Below are 21,751 nucleotides of genomic sequence, written 5' to 3' on the forward strand. Positions count from 1 at the left end.
ACGACTAATTGTTACTGTCTGTTTAATTGTATGGTTTGATTGCCACATGTTTTCGTCTTCCCATTAGCATTTTTAAAAGCTGGATGATGTGATATGAAGAGAATTGCTAATCCTGCACCTTTACCTTCAGAAATACTTCAAAAGTCAGAGAGGGAAGGAAGCCACAGCTGGTTCTTCCATTTGGCTCGTAACAGGACAGTGAGATGGAACTCTTCCTAGCGATTATTCTTGCTGTTGTGATGGTCTTTGTGGCAATAGCATTCTATTATGAACACCCCAAGGCAGTAATACCTCATGGATTTAGTGAGCGCCAAAAGCTTTACATTTTTCATTACATCCTGAACTTCGGGATTGGTCTGGTAAGTAAAACTTGATTAAAACGCGAGTTTTTAATTTCTAATAGAGGGGTAATGGATTAGTGAGGGTTTTTTTTAGAATTAATGTTTACATATATTACAAATATGCAACTGGATTAATTTGGTGATGTGAGCACCACTGCAAATACCTTCAGCTCAGCTGGGTATAACAGACTCTACTGCTTGCTATACAGCACCCAAGGTAACAATATGGAAAAATAAAATGCCATAGACTGTGTAATACCCATCTTTTTCTGATAGCCTATGTTTTAGTTTTTTAATCCTGCTGCCTCAATGCAGTGTTGGAAGGCTTAAGCAGCTTACTACACTGTATATGTGGAACTTCTGCTCTGTATAACACAGTGGTTATTTAGAGAATGAGCAACTAAATGATGTCTGTGATCTCAGCTCTCTGTTACAAGTGTATCACTCTACTTCTGAGCCATCTGAAAAACAGCTGCCACATTCATCATCTTTCGCCTTTCCATGTCTATATGACTTTCTTTTCTGAGATAGTACACCAAACTTTAAAGCTGCCTTCCCATGTCATTCTTTTTGGTAGATTTTTGATCCTCCCCAGTTTTTCATCCTTGCTTCTCTTCAGAACTAAAATGGGACTTCCACTTGTCTGTTTCATCAATTACCCTTTCCTGAATTAATTGTTGCCCCTGTCATTTTATAAGCACTTCTTCTGCGATAGCTAAATCAAGCTTTTTTTTTTCTTTTAGCTTTTTTAATTATGAAAGAAAAATCAGTTTCTTTGGCTTGTGCATTACATTTCACTTCAGTTCCATGTTCTAATGCTCTTATTTCTTCCTCCATTTCCCTGCTACATTGCTTATTAAGTTTTGTTTGAAGTCAGCCAGTGAGCTCCTAAGAATGTGACTCACCATGTCTCTTGAGAAGTGCCCCACCCAGGTCTGAACACTGCTGACAGCAAAGCCACGCAATGAACTAGGATAGTAACAGAAGTCAAATTAAATTTTCTTACATCTACTATGCAATATGTGGACTTCCACATTGTCAAAACACTCTTTATATACTCTTTATCCATCAGACAAAGTTTTATGTGTGTGTAATACGTATGTAAAAGGTTAAACCGCAGAATTTAGAAACTCACTGGTGATTAATGTAGTTTTTAACTTCTATTCTTATAATTTTGTATCCTTTCTGCTGGCCAGTGAGAGGCAAAGAAAAAGTACTGTACCACATCACATCAAAGGAGCAGAAAGATAAGAATATTAACGTATGGCTTTACAAAAGTTTAAATGCAAATAAAGTCTCGAGTCACGCAGGAACTCTTGGTATTAATGTTACACCAATTACTCATGCCAAAGTAGCCAAACCCTTTCAAGACATGACAAACTATGATGTCAAAACTGCAGAGAAAATTAAAGCTTACTAGCATAGTCAGTCTTCAGCTGGGAAAAAAGAAGCATGTGAAGTCACTGGAGACAAAGTAGTTTGAATCATTGTGCCCAATCTAATAGATTTTATGAAGAAATGTCTGTATTCAACTATGAGGATACGCTTAAATAAAAACAGTTACATCTGAATGTTAATAAAACTTCTTCACTGAAAAACCTATTAACTCATCCTTTATTTTTTCATCTAATATTCAGTCTATAAGAAGAAAAATTGACATATTAGTTAAGCTAAACAACAGTCAGAGGACTTATGACTGATCCTGTCTGGGAAATAATGGGGCTGATTAAACTATGCTGCCTACTGTGTTAATGGTTCTGTAAGCTTCTTGTACCCAGTTTATTCCAGTAATGAGTTAGGTAGAAGGTGCCATTGCACAAGGTGCAATTCAGATGAGTTCTGGGGTGTACACAGGAGGCCCTTGTACCTGTGTGAAGAGGACAAAGGATCCTAACAGCATGGGTAGCACAGCTCTGTCACATCCCTCCCACAGACATTACCACACTCATGCTGATGCAGGCCCTAGTCCTTTGCTTGAACGCGTATCTGGACTCCCACTCCTAAGCTAACTCAGCTCTTACCCAGCTTTTCTCCTGCTGCATGAAATTCTCCATGCCAGCTGTTGCCAGCGGGATCGGTTTTTCAGCATTTCACTGTGAATGCCAGACGCTGTTGTACTTACTGCAACCGCAGAGGCTGAGCTTGACAGGGCTTCAAATGAGGTGGCAGTTCTTTAGTCCCATACTTCAACTGCCTTACGCTACCTGGAAATCTTTATTCATTTTCAGGCTGTCATGTCACCTGTAGTGTTAGAAGATCCTCAACCAATATATAATCAAACTGTCCAATTAGTGGTTTACAAATTATACTACTAAGCAGTTGCCCTTATTTACAAATGTCAACATGTAGGTAACGTTTGACTGATTTAGTTAATCACCTGCAAAAGAGCAAGCTTTATGAACATGAAGATCCTGAAAGAGGGATCTCTAGTAATGAAGAAATCAGTCATATAGTTTAGCTATACTCTAAGCACACCTTTAGGTACACATAGTCCAGCCTTGCAGCTGTGATGCAAGTGATCACTTTTTTTCCACAAAAAAGTTGGGTTTTTTTTTTGTGGGCCAAAACCCAATACCTCACTTTGAGGGAGTATGTATACTTTAAAAAAAAAAAAAAAAAAAGAAAAAAAAAAATACTTGAATCAGAAAACAAATCAAAACCACAAATTCTGCTGGTCTGCTGGTTCTTGTAGAGCTTCTGTTGTACGATTCAAAACAACAACACAAGATTAAAATGTAATTTGCACATTAACAGAAATAACTATGACGATTATGTGTGATGCTACTAATTATGGATGCCTGCCATAACTCTACATTGTTGCAGGTAATCCACAGAAGATACTCACAGCTAACAGTGACGTGACCGAGAGCAATATAAATAAGTGGCATTCTCTGTGAAAGCTGACCCATGGAACTACTGCAGGTTTAACAAAAATGAGATCAGACTGCCAACACTAAATACAATGGTTGATAAGGAGTCCTTTTTTTTTTTAGTATTTCCAAGATAAAGATGAGCTCTATATTTTATATAAACAATACAGCTAATTGCAGGTTACCTTTACTGTTACGAAAGTATTAGTGGAAGGAAAGAAAATACCAGAGAGAATTGGAAGATTAAAGAAACAAAATTATTCTCCCATGGACGTGATACAGCAGTTCAGTAAAAGGACTCAGCAAGAGGCTAAACCTTGGCCCCCAGATCACCCTTCTTGCACAGGGGATCAGCTCCTCAAATAGCCTAAAATAGGATACCTACATCAAATTTAATAGGACCACATTATTGAGCTACATGAGGTTTGTGAAACGTGAGGTGAAAGCCACAAGACTGACTGTGGGTTTTTAAGATACATGCAGCATATACTGTCGTATATGCAAATCTTTTTGAAATACATATGCATAAAAAATGGCAACACAACAAATTAAGTTACTCATTAGTCTACTGCTGAAGAATAAAAGTACAAAATTTAATCCAATATAGAGGAAACACAGTGATACTGCCTCATATTTTTCATCTTGAGCAGGAATAGACTAGAGCAGACGACTGAAACGGCTTAAAGCCATCCAGATGCAATGAAGTAGACGAGCTCACAGCGACATAAGAATCTACAGCCCGGGTGTTTAAGTAAGAACCACTGAGTTGTGAGAAGATCAACCTAAGGTTCAAAGCTCTTCTTGCTTAAGAGGCCAGCTGTGGTAGATGCTACAGATTTTTTTTTTCCTGCAAGTTAAAAAGTAGCATGAGTTTGGGAAACTAAAGTATTAGCCATATTTTTTCACCCAAAGCTAAAGCTTAAAATGTTGTAACTGCTCTCTCCTTATTTTGTTCTGGCACATGGCTACTTAATAACGTGACAAGTTGAAGCATTCGACACCTGCTTTCATTTAATATTAACGGTTTGATTTTTATTTCTACTGATAAAAACTAAGCCAGGATTTCACCACTGAAGAATGATATAATTTGAAAAACACCATGCTCTCATCTAACATTTCTAATATAATCTGGAAATTAGCAAAGCTAAACCTGTGTTCTGCTATACAGCACTGCTAACATTTTTGCCAGAGATGTAAGATGGTATTAACGAGCCAAGTTACTGTGCTTCCATGAAAGCAACTCTCAGGCTGGCTTTCCCACAGGCGCAAAGGCCTTGCTTTTGGGGAAGCATGGACTCCAAGCAGCTACAGAAGTAAGTTTTTCCATTCCTCTCAAATCTACTGCTCTTCAAATTTAAAATTTTAGTAAGCATTACATTATAATGAAGATGTATCTGAATCATCATCATAACTGGCCACCTCATTGTAAGAACCATCAGGAGACAAAGTTTGATTTGACGATGTAATTTAATTTTTTGCATGATCAATCTCCAGGTAAGATGGAAATCTGCACTAATTTGTGTTTCCTTTCCCTTTATTATCAGGCAAAGTTTTTGGAAAAGTTAGGTATCACCTCAGAGGTCTATTTCATGAGGGTTGTAATGGATGGAATACCACCATTAAGAGACAAACATCTTCTTATCAAGGACTTAAGGTTTGAAAAGGTTAAAGTAAGAATTTACCAGCCAAAAATATCAACCACTGGCCAAAGAAGAGGAATCCTTTATTTTCATGGAGGAGCAGGACAGTTTGGAAGCATTCGTAAGTAATATAAATAGTATGAGCTATAACTACAAATACTATGTAGTTTCCGATCTGATATGGTATTTCTTAAATGACAAGAAGAGTTAGAAGGTTAAGCACTATAAATACCCAAATTAATTTCAGGACAGTAGAATTATTTTATTTACATGCCAAATTGTCTTTATACAGGTTGTGTATCTAGAACTTTTATTCTCTGATCATTTATAATACCTGTTTTCTTCCTCCTTCATGCTTATGAGAAAAGTTGAAAATCTCATTAGAATTTTATTTCTTATTTTAAAAAATTCAATTTCTGTTCACATGTGTGTGCAAGCTTGTGCGTATGTGTGTATACCGCTGTGTGTCCATTCCTGTGCTAGATTTAGCCCGGGTTTTTTGTGGTTTGGGTTGGTTTTTGGTTTTTTTTTGTTTTTGTTTTTTGTTTTTTTACATAACTTCTCATCTTCAGTATCACTTTAGAAGTGGCAGCAGTGGTGCTTTCTATTAACTAACTTTTCAAAGAGGAGACTGAAACAATGCATTGGTGTAAATTCTACGCTTCTTACTGGCAAGAAGATTCCCACAGATGTAATGGAATTGTGAGTAGTGTCCAGATTAGAGCATGCCACAATAAGAGAATCACAGTGTAGCATTAGTCACAGAATAGACATAAGAATTTCAGAATATTTTCATTCAACTTATTTATAAAGCAAGTTACAATTCCATTGAAATATTTCATTTGACAGGGGCCTATGAAAGAACATGCCGCTATTTCGCTGGAAAAAGCAATTCAGTGGTTGTGTCTGTTGGGTAAGTGGAGTCAATCCCAACACACAATATGATAGCCATTTGTGTCTCCTAGGTTTGTAACACACAGTCAGCACAAGCCAAGTTCCCTGTGAAGTGCATACAGTACTTATATTTAATGATCACATGCATTTCACCAGCACTAATTACTCTTAGGAAGAATTAGTCAACTACTCCCCACTTGCTTATTTCCAAATAAAATCCATTATAATAATTTTATAATTTGTAGCCACCACTAAGAGTTGAGGATGCTTTTGTTTCCTAAAGCAATATCCAAAACAACTTAAGCTGAAAGCCAACACGGTGTTTGAAGTGTAACTGTTTCTGTTAAAAGCACAGTTGCCGAGACTACTAAATACTCATTTTAGTAGTAATTCTGGAAAACTGGGGGAGATACCCACTTTTAACTTGCAATCAACCTGAGATGAACATTCAAAGTATTTTTCTGATGAGCTGTAATACATTTTTTAAAGAACCAATTTCTAAAAGTTCAGGAAGAGTTGGTATCTTATAAACTGAATAAAATTGCACTATTTACATACTAAAGCACTTGAAGAACCATTAACTTTTATTAGTTGTGTTTATGAAGAATTCAGCTTGTAAAAAAAACCCTGAAAATCTTTCCCATTTTCATTATCAATTTTCTATGCTCGTATTCTCTAACAATTTATTGGGAAATGTTCACTTCAGTTTCTAACTAGAATTGCTGATGACTGATTCTTACACACCTGCCTTGCCACCTGATTCTACACTAACTCAGCATGTGCCTTCAGTCACCTAAAGGACAGGTACAGAAGGATTTGGCAAAGATAGAATAGTGTACTGACTCCCCAGACATTACAATAGTAGCAAGTAATACATCAAAATCAACAATTAAGATGAATTCTATTGCTGTAATTATAATCTCAGAATATTTTCCTATCTTCAGAAAGAAATGTATGAACAAAAAGATGACAACAGGACCACTCACTAGATACAACCATGTTAAAACACTTTCACTCCTGTTTAGGTACCGCTTAGCTCCTGAGCATCCATACCCAGCCCAGTTTGAGGATTGTCTCACTGCCACTATACACTTTATGAGGACTGCACAAGATTATGGAGTAGACCCTTCTCGCATTATCATCTGTGGAGACAGTAGTGGAGGGACACTCACTGCTGCTGTTGCCCAGGCTCTGGTGAACAGAAGAGATCTCCCAAAGCTGAGAGCACAAATCCTAATATATCCTTTTCTCCAGGGTGTGGACTTCAATTTGCCTTCCTATCAGCAGAATGGGGGAGTCCCCATTTTGTTAAAGGAACGAACCCTTGCTTTTGGTTTGAAGTATCTTAATAAAGACTTATCTATAATGAAAGCAATGTTTAAATGTTGTTATATTCCAGAAGATTTGCAACTGAAGTATCAGAAATGGGTGAGTCCTGACTACATCCCTCATGAGTTTAAAGCAAGAGGCTACAAACCAAGTACACTGCATCCATTCTCAAAAGAAATATATACACAGGCCAAGCCTGTGTTTGACACTGTTTTTTCACCACTGCTCGCTGAAGACAGTGTTATCGCTCGACTTCCTGAGGCTTTCATTTTGACCTGTGAATTCGATGTGCTTAGAGACGATGGACTGCTGTACAAGAAACGATTAGAGGATCACGGTATAAAAGTGACCTGGTGCCACCTGCAAGAGGGATTCCATGGAACAGTTTTCTTAGCTCTTTGTGGTGGGATCATGACATTCCGATCTGGAAATAAAGGTCTGGAAAAGATAGTAAATTTTCTAAGACTGATGTAAAATTCAATTTCTTGCTTTCCTTTCCTGATTCCTGTCTCTCATTGCCTGCAAAGATTTTTAAAGAGCATACTCAATTTTCCTTTTCTTAAATAATAATCTTAAATTTCTGCATTGCATCTGTCTTCTTTTTACCCAATAAACTGATTTGGTGATGGCTTTTGCTTCATTTTCTCTTATGAGAGGCAAAATCAGGTGAACTTACCTTTCTTTCCTCTACTACCTCTTCAGAGTTTTCTCCTGTACCCGGAAAAAATCTGGTCCCCATGACAAGTGTTTTGCAATACAGTTTGGCTCAATAAAGTTCTGTTAATATTAAAACACAAATTGTGATTTGACGACAATTTAGGGCAGGTAACAAGGCATGAATCTACAGGTTAAGTGCATAATGAGCATGGTCAATGATTTATCAAAGCCTGCATCTGGTGAAAGCTGAATTTAAGGCAAACTTAAAGAGAACTGAATATAGCAGAAAAGATTTGAGCACAGACATAAAAGAAAGAAGTGGAAGGAAAGGAGGGGAGGTCACGAAAACGGTTAGGCCTGGAACTACAGATGTTATAAAAAGTATTGGTTAAGGAACACAACATCTATTTTAAAAAAATCATGCATACACCTTTATATATAAAGATATATGGGAATATACAGTAATACTAGTTATTTTACAAAGAGCTTGTATTAACTGTAGGACTGCACTGTCTGAAGCAGGAAGCACTTTCTCATAGAGGGACAACGTAAAGTGCCATGGCAGAGAAAGGAGAATGAAGAGAAAGGAAAAAAAAAAAAACACCACAAAAAAAACCCCAACCAAAAAACAACAAAAGTTCACGTTGATCCTAAACTGTTTACAGCAATACAAGATGTATCAAGATACATCTTGATATATACAAGATTGTATCAAGTAAAACAATACAAAATAAAATGGCATAATAAATGTGTGAGGATATTTTCTTTGAAATGTAAGCAAGTATTGCCAATAAATGTCAGTAATGTTTTAATGACACTGTTCTCTGGAGATTAATGTGTCACAGTATAACTGTTTCCTCTCTGTTTTGATGATAATCTTAGATCCTGCATTAAAATCACTTACCATGTCACTGGACTCTAATATCTTAAATTCTTCAGTAAGTCATACTTGGAGGCACAATGTATTTGCATGTACAAATGGAAGCAGGGCTAGGATGCAATTTTACTTACAGTCAAAACTTCTGACTATCTTTGCTTAAATTAATATCTGGAACACCACCCACACTACAAATTACTTTCATTCTTGTCAGGGAAATTTCTAGCTCTATCATTTAAAAATAATGATCTCTTTACCTGATATTATACATATTTTATGCCCACCACTGGCTTATTTAAACTATAACCAAAAGCAAAAACATGCTGCAGACAATTATGTAAGGTAAGTGTTCATACAGAAGACGACACCCTACAAACAATGAAAGGACATTCTCCAATGCTCTGCACGCCTATGTTATTTATACTCAGCAGATGAGAAAACAATGCCTGCCAGAGCAATACGAGTGACATTTAGTTACATTTGCACAGTGTAGTCAGGAAAAGAAATTTTACAGGGCTCTTCCATATGGCCTTTCTGAATGAATACAATTTGAACAAGAAAAAAAGACCAAAAAAATCTTCTACAATATTTTCTTGATTTCTGGGCACAGATAATCAGTTAACACTGATTTTGTAATGCTGCCTATTTTTCGTACGGGCAACCTATCCCTCTAATGTTGAGGTTTGTTTGCTCCACTGACGTCAGTGGCAGTTCGTCCATAAAGGGATACAACAGTCCATTCCTCACACTGAAACACAGAAGTCCAATTAAGACAAAGGCTGACAACTGTCAAATCTCTCAGGGTATTAAAACCCAAAGAAGACATGCTGAAGAATCTACAGATTTATTTTTTTTTAACCTAGATAACTGCTATGTTATCAAGGAGTCTTTGCCTATGAAGAATTTAAGAAAATATAATCTTGACAAGTAAGTTTCTTTAGATGGAACAGTTACTTCCCATCTTGACAGAAACAACTAGTTCTTTCCAAAAGGGAATGTGAGTATGCCTGAGGTGATAATTTAGAGTTTGCATCCTGAGTAAAGAGACGGACCATGCCGTGATGCTCTCCAGGCAGCAACAGGCTGGGGACAAGGCTGGTCCACTCCAGAGGTATTAACCCTAAATAATATGGACATGAGCCACATGTCTTTAGCTGGTCTCTAGACTTTGGCACAAAGGCAGTATATCACAAATAAAAGGATTCAGGAATAGATCAGAACACTGTCAAGACCTGAAAACTAGTGAAACGCTGGAAAGTTCAGTACAGCTGGGAGGTCTTGACATGATTTGAACAGCTATGTTTTACAGGAAAATGTTAAAAGAAATTAAGACAGGGAAAGTAAATTGTAGTGCATCAATCCCATCACCAGATATGAGTACACAATTGGGTTTTTAAAGCCAGCAGAGTAACTTGGCAAACTTCTTTGTGCTCTGGGCACTGAATATGAGTACCCAAAACACATCACAAAAGGTCAATCTGTGTTTTAGACTTAAATATTTTTGCTGAACCTGTTGTTATGCCTTCATAGACTAAAGCTGTATCTTTAACAACAGAGCACATTGTAAGCCATAACAATTTTAATGTCAGATTACCTGTTCAAACCAATCAAGTTAGCGTGGTTTATTACAGAAGTCTAGAACCTCTATTATCTTCTGCTATCTTTACATCACCTCTTTGTACCACTCTCGCTAAAAGCTAATATACAATAGCAAGTACTTTGAAAAATAAGCAGGCAATTAGAAAACATTCCAAATGTATTAACTCTATTACTTATAAATAGTATTATTTGTTTAAAAGCATTTAAAAGCATTTAACATTATTCTCTTCCTATTATGCACATTATCTGTACTGCTCCTGAAATAAAAAGGCATAATCCTGCAAATTGTGGTGGCTTTTATTTGTCTCAATCTTCGTTCTCTGATTGTCCATTGCCTCAGTGATTCACTGTGTTTGCTGACTCTCCCAGGATAGTGAAGAAACTGCTAACCTAAATATTTGGAATAATGTGTCTCAGACAAATCTGGCCACAGCACATTAAGGCCAGTTGCAGTTTTTATATTTCAATTCAAACTACTTATGACTTAGTAAGAATATATTTTGTGTGGTGACCTGTCATGAAATCCCAGGTGGATGTTCCAGAGCAGCTTATTTAGACTCCATTTTTGTGGAGCAGAGTTCATCCATTCCGCGGAACAGAACTGCACAGCTACTGAGACACAAGAACTCATCCACATTTCAAAATGCTACATAACAAAATCTTTCTGTTGAGTCACCATTCCAAAAATGTACCTGCTCTGAACTGTACAGCACAAGATCTGAATTTCCATCGCTGAAGGCTAATATATAATGTTTGTTATATTTTTATTTGATTTTTTTTTAAATATAGTACAGCTTTTTACTGCAGAATTTGTTAGCAGATGTTTAACTGAGGAGTAATTTGGAAAGGACAGACTTCAAAGAAGAACTTAGATGAAGAAAGGAAAGGTTAAATTAAAGATTTACGCAGATTAAGTGGAAGTTGGCTTTCAGTCATGAGTAAGAGCAAAACGCACACGGAGTAGCTACTAATTTGGGTGGGGAGATGGAGATAACAAAAAGGGAGGACACCAAAATGTAGGTAGGAGGCATGCTCAATGGAGGAGACAGATCAAGCAAACACAGAGCACCTTTAAAAAACAGTATCATAGAGCATATTCTGAGCTGTAATTTCTTAAACCTTCTTATTGTCACTGCAAAGGACATACTAAATCCATCTCACAGACCAGAAGACCAAGGCTTACAGGTATGAAGAGGTCTGAGATGCTTTCAGTCATTTGTTTATATAAACACAAGAAAAGAAACATGAACGGTAAGTTTCTTACTTGCTCTACTTGGCAAAACCAAAGTCAGTTCAATTGCACTACAGAGTCTAATCTTCCTACTAAATTACCTCCAGTAAATTCAAAACAAAAAAGTGCCAGGCAAATTATATTTACCAGAGTGTTTAATTTTGAAATGTACATTAAAAAAAAAAAAAAAAGGGACTTATCACAAGCTATTATTTCTGATTTTAATTCTTCTTTGGAATACATCATTTTTTCCTGTTGTCTTAGCTTTATGCCATCCAAGTTATCAAGCCTGGCTATACTTTATGGAATTAATACCTCAGTCATTATAGCTAACTACTTTACCGTGCTTTAGTTAATCCTCGTAATAGCTCCACAATGGTCAACTCACTACAGGTTAACTGTAGGATGTGTTGTCTAACACAGCCTACAATCAGAAGTGAAATGTTTTGCAATATTTTAGAGAAAGGCATTACAAGAAAAACAGTAACACATGACAGTCACATAACTCATTAGCAGCAACCATGCTGACACTTTTCCCTTTATTAGTGTTTGATTTGAAAGCTGCCTGCCTCTCATGCTGCTAAACAATCGAGGTGAAGTCCATTAATTTTACGCATTCTCCATCTACAGAGGTCTGTGATTCCACAGCCTTACAAAACCTGACAGGTTAAGCCTGGGGAAAAACTAGCAAAGATCATATTTATTTGAATAGGTATTGTTATCATACTCTGCTTTCCCATCATTACTATGACCATTAGAAATATGCTGAAAAATTAAGAAAAGAATGAATTTTAGAGGTGACTAACCTCTCGCAGAGACATACTTGCTGATGAGAAAACGGGAAGAATTTACTCAGTTATCATCCATTCTGTACTCACCAACTGATATATTAAATGTTAGTCTCCAGCAACACTAAATTTGATGAATAAAGTATCAATTTTGTGAACTTGGAGTAGCTGACTGTTTTATAAGTGTAAAGAACCACACACACATCCATAATGCACATTAAAATGCCAAGCTCCTGTTTGTGTTAATTTTCTCCAGTTTAGTGGTATCTCTTCAATCTTCTTTAGCTAACACAAGGCTGTTCTCATCTACAGATAGGTAAAGACTTTGTGGAAGCTGGGGTTTTGCAACAAACTTGCTAAAAGAATAAAATAATGGATGTAGCAAAACGCACCAGCAAACACCTACAGTTCAAAGAGCTACTACTGGTAGCTTTTTATCCAAGATGGACATCTATCTACTGCTAGAAAGAGAAAAAGCCTTGTTGTTTGCAAAGATGTAAGGTACTTACTTCATGGAGTGGACTGAAAGGGAAGAAAACATTTTTTTTGACAATTTAACACCTCAAAAACAATTAGGAAAAAAAAACACAAAAAAACCACACTGACTGTTAGAAACATGAGAGACAGAGAGTGCTCATAGATACTTCTACCCATCCACCTGCAGGTACAGCAACGGCTGACCAGACCGGAAATATCTGAAGCATCTCTGAACAAGCATTAGTAGAAGACTGATGTGAAGCCAATAGGATTATTTGAGTCACATTTTGGAATATAAGGCACCAAGTATCACGAACCAGTTGTGAATACGAGCATCCCCAGAAGGGCTGAGTAGCTCTAAGACCATGGGATTTGCTTGATTCTGGAAAAAGATGGAGACTGTGGTAACAACACGGAGAAAGGACTGAGGTGCTGACACAGCATACAGTTAGAATACGCTCCAACTAAGCATATTCAGAGTATGCTCTAAGAGTAAAATATTAATAGATTAAGAGTAAAATATTGATATATTATTCTGAAACATTACTTAACCACCATTTCTTTAGCAAAAGAAAGGCTATCTTACTACACAGAAACTACTTACAGAACTAAAAACCAAAGCCATCAACAGGATTGACCCTGCTGTTGCAGAAGAAGCCCTATGGGTAAACATTGATAAACTGAGGACAGAATGAGCACTGACCATGGGTACCCGGGTTTGGCTTCAACGCTCTACAGCCTGACATTTGTAACTAGCTATATTGCCAAATTTGTGCTCCACATAAGGGAAAGGCAGCTCCAAATCAGCCAGCTTCAGCAAAGAAAAAGCCCTTACTGTGAACAGCTGAGGATTTGCCTATTTCACAAACGCTGCTGCAAATTTACATTGCTTTATCCCACACATTCTTATCTCCACAAGCTAAAGTTGTGCAAATCAGCTGTCATGATTGATTTGCTTTAAACACTATGCTAATGAAGCTAAGAACTAATTCAGTTTTCAGACTGGAATTTCATTTTAAAAGCCAGGACAGGAAAAAAGTTTGGGAGCCATAACTTAAGAATGACGCAGAAAATGAAATTCTGATACAAAGAATATAAATCAGAAAAGTTATTTCACCAAACAACTGCCACTAACTTTAATTATCCCTCACTAACAATATACATGTATTCATAATCCCTCTACATTAAACTACAAACAAGAATTACAAGTAATATAAAATTCTGAGAGTTTAATTAGTGAAAACCTTTTACCAGAAACAATAGTGGCTAGAACTTACAAACATACCACCACGTATCCGGAGAGACCTTCATGTACGTTAAGACTCGCACTGTGCATTCCACTATGAAATAAAGTTTATAAAAAAAACCCTGTGGATTTGAATATTTTTCTTCTCAGAGAAGTATATACCTTGACGACAACTGCAAGTAGCCCCACACCACTAAAATTTAATGCTACGACAGAAATGTCCATCCATAATGGATCCACAACAAACCAAACATACACAATCTTCAGATAAGAGCCCCCCTGAAAAATAATTTCTCGTTGGAAGAACTCATGATATAAATCAATTCCATATACTTCAAATTCCACCTTCAGAAGAGCGTAAAAACTTCTCCTTCTTTTTTTTTCAGTATAAGGAAGCGTTGCCAATAGTATCATTAGGAAAAGAAGGGTGGAGAAAATTAGGGTATTGCAACATTAATAAACTTATTTCTGCTTATGAACTGAGTGCTTAGTCTCCTGTGAAGACACCTCAGAAACTTGAGAAATAAGGCTTAAGACAGCATAGGGGTTTTTTTTTTTAGCATTCACTTCTACTGAAGTGAGTAATGGCACCTGTTTATAAAACTTTAGCAATAATAGGAATGGTTATAATTTCTCCTGTTGTAATACCAGCAGTGCTTTTAGGAGGGCTATTTTATGATTTTTTCAATTCAGAACTGCCACCTGGAATTGACCAACCTCTAAAGCTTCGTTTTTACCATTCATTGTTGATTACAACCATGATCTCGGTAAGTTAACTTTCTTCAAACTGGGGACTTCACTTTTATTTTGGTAGGACATTTGGGAGCTGGAAGATAATGGCTTAAAAAAAAAAAAAAAAAAAAAAGAAAAGAACTAGCAGTAATTCACCTCCCTGAAGCCTGTAAGCGTTGTTGTATGAACCAAATAATGCTAAAATGAACTCATAAAACAGATATGACTAATCTTAAAAGCTTATTTTTCACTGCATCTGTCAAACTGCAGCCACTTTACACTGGAAAACTGTTTCACATGAAAATTAAAAAAAAAAAAAAACCTATATGTATACTGTACCTATTGAACTGCATGTACCTATAATAACGTTATCTATTTAGAAGCAAGCCTACATTACTCCTCTTCACATTTGCTTCATTTACCTTTACTATCCATAATCATACCTATATATTCATAGATTTATACACACAGTGTACTACGAATAATAAAATAAATAAAAAATAAAATTTGATAGGAATTATGAGGTCTTTCTTCATGTGTGGCTAGTTCAGAAAGCAAGCTATAGGTGTATTTAAGAACGTGTTTAGGTTTTGCTTACTCTTTAAAAATGCCTGTGTGTTTGTGCATTTACCCATATAACACTGAATTTAACATAATTCAAATATATCCATTTCCATTAACTTCATAAAATAGAGACAAAATTTAAAATCTTTCAAATGGGAAGTGGAAATGAATTATTATGGAAAAAAACATAAAAATTGGATATTTTCAGTTTCAAAAATGCTGTCTATTTTATTTTTTTCCAGTTCAAGATAATAACAAACCTATTCCTTTTTACAAAAAGTAACGGGTTTGATAAGTCATTTGTTGAATGCAAATGTTACAGAATTAAAAAACTATCAAGTCGGAACTTTTTTCTTCCATCTCCAAAGCTCTATGACGCTGTCAGCATCATAGAAACTTAGCACAGATTTTGAGACAAAAAAAAATAAAACCCAAGGTTAAACATGTTCTTAGTGAGTGTGTTAAATCACTTTCTAGATCTATGTATGTTAGTCTAAATATATCAATTTCCTTGGGCTAAAAGTGACCATTGAATCTTCTCCCTTAAAAATAGCAAACTATTTTGACATCGGACTTAAAAATAATTGATTTTAAAGTGAAGATATTATGGAGGTCCCACCAAACCTAAAAAATGTCTTTTTAGGGTAACATAATTTTCTTTGTACTTTTTCCATGCAAAATATATAGTTTCTTTAATACAAGAAACACTAAAATAGCTGCTAAAATGTTGCCCTCTTTTCATCATAGCTGTAAGAAATAGAAACAAATGCTATTTGTCTTCCTGACCATGCTGTATGCCGAGCCGATGATAATCCCACAGATTTTAGCAGAGCCTATCTATAAACTATGGTTCTAATCTGCTTTCATCACCTTCACTCCCATAGTAACTTCTAACACTTATTTCAAAATCAAATATTAGTCTTTTCCTTTCCCCCATATGTTCAGCTTAAATACACTTCTGATTATTTTTAGATTCACAAAAATAAACAACGAGCAAGAGGACAACTGGCTATGCAGAATGGGGTTGACATTACTTTTTGGCAATCTTTAGCAAGACTTAATTCAATCAAAACTGTTCCATGACTTCTCCATAGTCACAGTAACTCCACTGAAGCACTGTCTCCAGTATCCTCTTAAATATAATACAGTCAAACAAACTCAGGGGTTTTTTTTTTTAGATTAAAGAGGCTTGGAACCTTTCACACTAATCATGTGCCAAATTCTTTCTTTTCAACAGGGAAAGATTTTGCAGAAGCTAGGGATCTGCAGTGACTTAACCTTACTGCGATTTGTGCTAGACGGAATACCACAACGGAGAGATTCAAAACTTCTTATCAAAGATCTCAAAGTAGATGAGGTACCGTTGAGAATTTACCAGCCTAAATGGCCACCTACTGGCAAAAGAAGAGGAATACTGTATTTTCATGGAGGCGCTGGCACATTTGGGAGCATTAGTAAGAAATCAGCAAGTTTTATTTTTAAAATCAAGTCCAAACCTCTACATTTTTACTTTCAGACATGGGCCAGTCAATATCTCATCTGTCCTTCCTAATGACAATAGTCTGTAATCCCAACACTAACCGCAAACCACCTTGCGGAATTAATAGTCTAGTGCACAGTTAAGGGTAATCGCATTTCTGCTTCCTTTGGGTGACAGGCAGAGTTGACGAAAGCAGATCTGAGGGTTCTAAATCCAGAACTGTGATCCGGAAACCCCTCAATCAGCTGTCAGCTAACAGCAGAGGCACTCAGCTCCTACTGTGGATGCTGTTCTGAGAAAGATGCAGTTTACTAGGGCAGAGAAAGAGAGCCCATTAAACCACATGCTCAGCTCACTGTGAGGGAAGTACAGCTCATAGGATGTTCTTGTACCTTAACCAATGGCTAGCTGAAACTAAGATACAGCAACAGTCCTGGAGTAAGGGTTGGAATCCACACCTCTTCCCTCCTCCTCCTCTGTACTCCATCTTTTCTGGAAATGTAACTTAAACTCCTTCTAGGCTGATACGGATCTCAGCTTGGATCTACTTACTGGAATAATAACAGTACCACAAAAATGGCAATGCTGTTGCTAAAAAGAATACACTCTGGCTTCATTCTTTGGAACAAAACTTTGGTTACTTCTCAATAAGAAATTTTTAGTTTCGGATCTCAACTGGACTGACATGTTTCCTGTAAGCTTGGATAGGGCCTCAAAGTACAGAATGTAAGACACGCTTCTGTGCTCAGCACTCAGCTTTTCTGTAAAAACACTACAGAAGTCAGTGTTTCTCAACTTGCTGTCCATGCATCAAAGGAAGTCTAAAAGATACAAGGACACAGTCCAAGAAATAATTTAAAAATACATTATAAAAAAACCCTGTAAATACATTCCCATTCATGCAAACAAAAAATCAAAATGAATGAAATTTTGTTAAAAAAATAAAATAAAAATAGAACCAATTTGAGGGAGTTTGATTCTCATGATAACACTGCACAGAATACTTTATTTCTTTTTCTGAAAGGGAGACAACCCTTTGATTGTCTCAGTAGCTGCTGGCTGAGCCTCCTAACTGTTCTGGATCTCTTTCTGAGCAACCAAGTCTGTGTGTGCTTTGTCTGGAAGCCAAGGCACCTAATATGGAAATCTAGATTTAATTCCAGGGGTCAGACAGGGGAGTTTGTGGGTTTTGAATCCTTTACTGTTTCAAAGGGTAAGTCTCCACTAGCACTGTGTTAGGCAGAATTCAGTCATCTGTGAGTCTACCTGGCTTCGTTTAGCATCACGCAGGAACAATAATGTAACTTAGAGTAACTTAGGTCCCATTCTGCACTGTGGCAGAAATAATCTACCCCTGTTTTACTGCAGAGCACGTTAGTCTGGGTGGAGTGCCAGGCTGACACCAAATGTGACACTTCTAGTTCTAGAGCTAGTTTGGATGGCAGTGAAGACTCAAGAGATAAGCCTCTATGATCTAAGTGAAAGGTGAATTCCTTTCTCTGGAAGAAAAAAAAAAAACAAAACAAAACCACACCACGAAGTTGCATAGTTGCAGCTGTTGTTCATAGCACAATCGCTGTTGCACAATCTGCACACAAAGGGAGCCATTGCTTAATACAACACCCATATCTGTACCCTGAGCGTAGTACATGACCTTTCACTCGCGTTCCCACAGGTACCTGGTACAGGAAAGAAACTAAATCATGACAAGTTTTTAGAAGGACCAGGGGAATCTACATGCTAGTAAGCCTGAAGTCTGCAACTAGCAAATTAGCAGAAGCTATAATAAGAACAGAAGCTGCAGACAGATAAATATGACTTACTCCTTAAATTCCATCCAAATAGAAGTAACAATTCACAAATCAATTTAAGCTTTTTAAATGAATCAGCAAATACATGAACAAAGGAGATTGATTTGATAAAACCTATTTTGATTTCCAGAAGAGTCTCTTAAAAAAGCTACATGCACACGACACAAGAGAGAAGGTCTTTCATTTGGATAAAAACTAATTAGAAGACAGAAAAAAGATGGGTTGTTGGAGGTTCCTGTGAGATTCCTGCAAGGAGATCTATGCTGGACCAGTGCTAATTAATATATTCAAAAACAGAAAAAAAGTGATGAAAGCTGATATATTAAATCCTTCAAGGTAGTAAACGGATGGCTGAAAAACTGCAGAATGTCTTTATGGTAGCAAAGGATTGGACACTAAAATGACAGGTGCAATGAGAAGTCAAACAGATGAACACAGCATCCTAACTTTATAAATAAAACAATGGACTCTAAGTAGACCACTCCCCTGTAGGCAGATAATCTTGGGATTATGGTAGAAAATTGCTGTAAAATGTTGACTTAGTGCATGGTAGCAGCCAAAAGGCAAATAAAATGCTAGGAATTAGAAAAGAACAGAAAACTTCTTTATGTCACTGTAATAAATCCATGGTGCACCTAAATACAGCATACTGCTTATAGTTCTGGTTCCCATAGCTCACAAAGGATGTAGCAGCACTAGAAAGATTCAGAGAGGCTGCATAAGTGAGAAAAGTGCTTCTGTACAGAGAATAAGGAAACAGACTATGACTCTTCAGGCTGGAAAAGATGGATAAAGACACTAAATGTCTACAAAAACATGAGAAGCAAGAGAAGTTAAACAGGCAATGATTATCCACCATTTCTTACAGCACAAGAATGTCACCACATGGAAGCAGTGAACGCCCAGTACAGAATGAGCAAATAGAAATGGTTCTTTATACTTTTGTAAGCAAGCTAAGGAATTCTTCACTGCACAAAGTTGTTAATGTTAAAATCATGAGTTCAAGAAGTAGTCTGAATAATTCAGGGAAGAAATATTAATCAAGGGCATTAAATATAAAGAGACAATTTCTGTCTCAAAGGGGTGCCCTGAGCCTCAATTTCTTGTAAGTTTATTACTACATGCTTGTTCTCAGCTTATGCTTCTCCTTAGACATGTTTTGTTGACCACCAGCTGAGATCTAACACCAGCCTACACAGACTTCTATTTCTGCCTGGTATTACCATTCTCACATGCTTGTATTCTGCCCTAACAGCCACTGACCAATAACCAGAAAATATGTTAACATGTAAAGAATGCATTACATAGCACAAGTTACTCATCGATCTCACACGGCAGTGCCTTCCACAAAGCGTTATGTTCAAGGATCTGTATTTTCATTTCAAAAGGATATTTGATTTTTTAAAACATCATTTCTGATAAACTTTCTCTTTAGGAGCCTTTGAAAGAATATGCCGCCATATTGCCAAAAAATGCAACTCAGTGGTGGTGTCTGTTGGGTAAGTGCTACTTTTACACAGAAGTATTTACAGTAATACAGTTCACAGTTGCAACATTTCTGAAAAATAGGCTGAAAATATGTACTATTTTGGATTGCACTCCCTATTTTTCACTTTAGCCTTTCATTTAATTTAGAAACATGTTTATAGGCCAAGTATTCTAAAATAGGTGCGATCCCATTAGTTTGTCTTTCCATTCTACACTAGTTAAAAACAAATACAATCTTTAAAATTTAGAAAAACATACCTACATAGCTACCATACCAGCCAATCATGAACAACACAATTTAAATTTCTATGATTACTTTGACAATAACCACAATATCTTGAACATTTCAGTTACCGTTTGGCTCCTGAACACCCATACCCAGGGCAATACTTTGACTGTCTCAGTGCCACCTTATACTTCATGAGGAATTTAGAAGAGTATCATGTGGACCCTGCTCTCATCATCATTAGTGGTGACAGCTGCGGAGCTAATTTTGCTACCGTTATTTGCCAAATACTCCTGAATAAGAGAGATCTCCCAAAGGTACGCGCTCAGGTCTTACTTTATCCAGGACTACAGGGGCTGGATTTTCATTTGCCTTCCTATCAGCAGAATGCTTCAGTCCCCATGTTGTTTCGGAAGCTAGTTATCTACTTCTGTTTTCGTTATCTCAATAAAGAACCATCAGTTTTGGAAGACGTCCTACAAAACTGCCATGTTCCTGAGAGTATGAAATGGAAATATAAAAAATGGATAAGTGCTGACATTATTCCCGATGAATTTAAGGTTAGAGGCTATGTACCACTGAAATCCACTTCATACAAACCTGAAGTCCACGAAGCAATCAAAGAAATCTTAGCAATAACATTTTCCCCACTTTTAGCTGAAGACTCCATTATTTGCCAGCTCCCTGAAGCCTACATTGTGACCTGCGAGTTTGACGTGCTTAGGGATGATGGACTGCTATACAAGAAGCGATTAGAGGACAATGGCGTTCAAGTGACCTGGTATCATTCTGAGAGTGGTTTCCATGGAATTTTATCCTTTTTTGGCTATGGAATTTTTTCCTTTTTATCTGGAAAAAAGATAATGGATAGTATAGTGAATTATATAAACAGTTTATAAAAGTGTTTTTCAGAACAAAGATGCAAGTCTTACATTATTATAAGTAATACTATTATAAATTTATTCTTGGCAAAGAATGTAAACACTTTTGATTTATGTTCTAGATTTTTACTGCAATTTATACTTTCTAATTTCTACTTCTGCAGTGAATCTCAAACAAATGATTACTTTAAGATTACTTAAAGCACCACCATTCTAGAAAACATTATTATAGAAAGACATCAGTAAGCTCGAGATGCAAAAGTGAGGCACCTGGCCCATACTGTTTCACGTCAACTCTAGCAATTCCAGTATCTTTGCATAGCTGGTACACGTTCAAGGCAAGCAACAAGAACATCCTTCCTGAAGATTCTTCAACTGCCCAGAAATGCTAAAGGCAACCACCAGGATCTACTTAGGCCTTTGTGAGAGACGGGAGATATCTAGGGTATCAGATGGAGAGCCCAATGACTCAGGTTCTGTGAAGTCTTATGTCAGATAGTGAAATTGCAGCTATGCATTTTCATTTCTAGGGTTAGTTTGCACAAAGACAACACTTTTCCAGAAAAAGTGTAGTCAAGAGAAAGGCTTCTGTCTGAAGCAGAAATTCTCAACAGGAACTT

At 36.7% G+C, this 21,751-nt stretch overlaps 2 protein-coding genes across 2 annotated transcripts; both read left to right on the forward strand.

The window, feature by feature from the left end:
* On the forward strand, positions 1 to 7,732 carry LOC104483005 (arylacetamide deacetylase-like 4). The gene is made up of 4 exons (XM_010124661.2): positions 1 to 359; positions 4,756 to 4,972; positions 5,701 to 5,764; positions 6,771 to 7,732. The coding sequence occupies exons 1-4, from the start codon at positions 204 to 206 to the stop codon at positions 7,546 to 7,548; spliced, it is 1,215 nt and encodes a 404-aa protein (XP_010122963.2). The 5' UTR covers positions 1 to 203; the 3' UTR covers positions 7,549 to 7,732.
* A 6,801-nt stretch (positions 7,733 to 14,533) lies between these two features.
* Positions 14,534 to 21,149, forward strand: LOC104475060 (arylacetamide deacetylase-like 4). The gene is made up of 4 exons (XM_010116312.2): positions 14,534 to 14,716; positions 16,483 to 16,699; positions 19,972 to 20,035; positions 20,375 to 21,149. Exons 1-4 carry the CDS (start codon positions 14,534 to 14,536, stop codon positions 21,147 to 21,149), a joined length of 1,239 nt encoding a protein of 412 aa, XP_010114614.1.
* Positions 21,150 to 21,751: the final 602 nt, after the last annotated feature.

The sequence above is a fragment of the Chlamydotis macqueenii genome, chromosome 21 (genome assembly GCF_036417535.1).
Source record: "Chlamydotis macqueenii isolate bChlMac1 chromosome 21, bChlMac1.mat, whole genome shotgun sequence".
NCBI lineage: Eukaryota > Metazoa > Chordata > Aves > Otidiformes > Otididae > Chlamydotis > Chlamydotis macqueenii.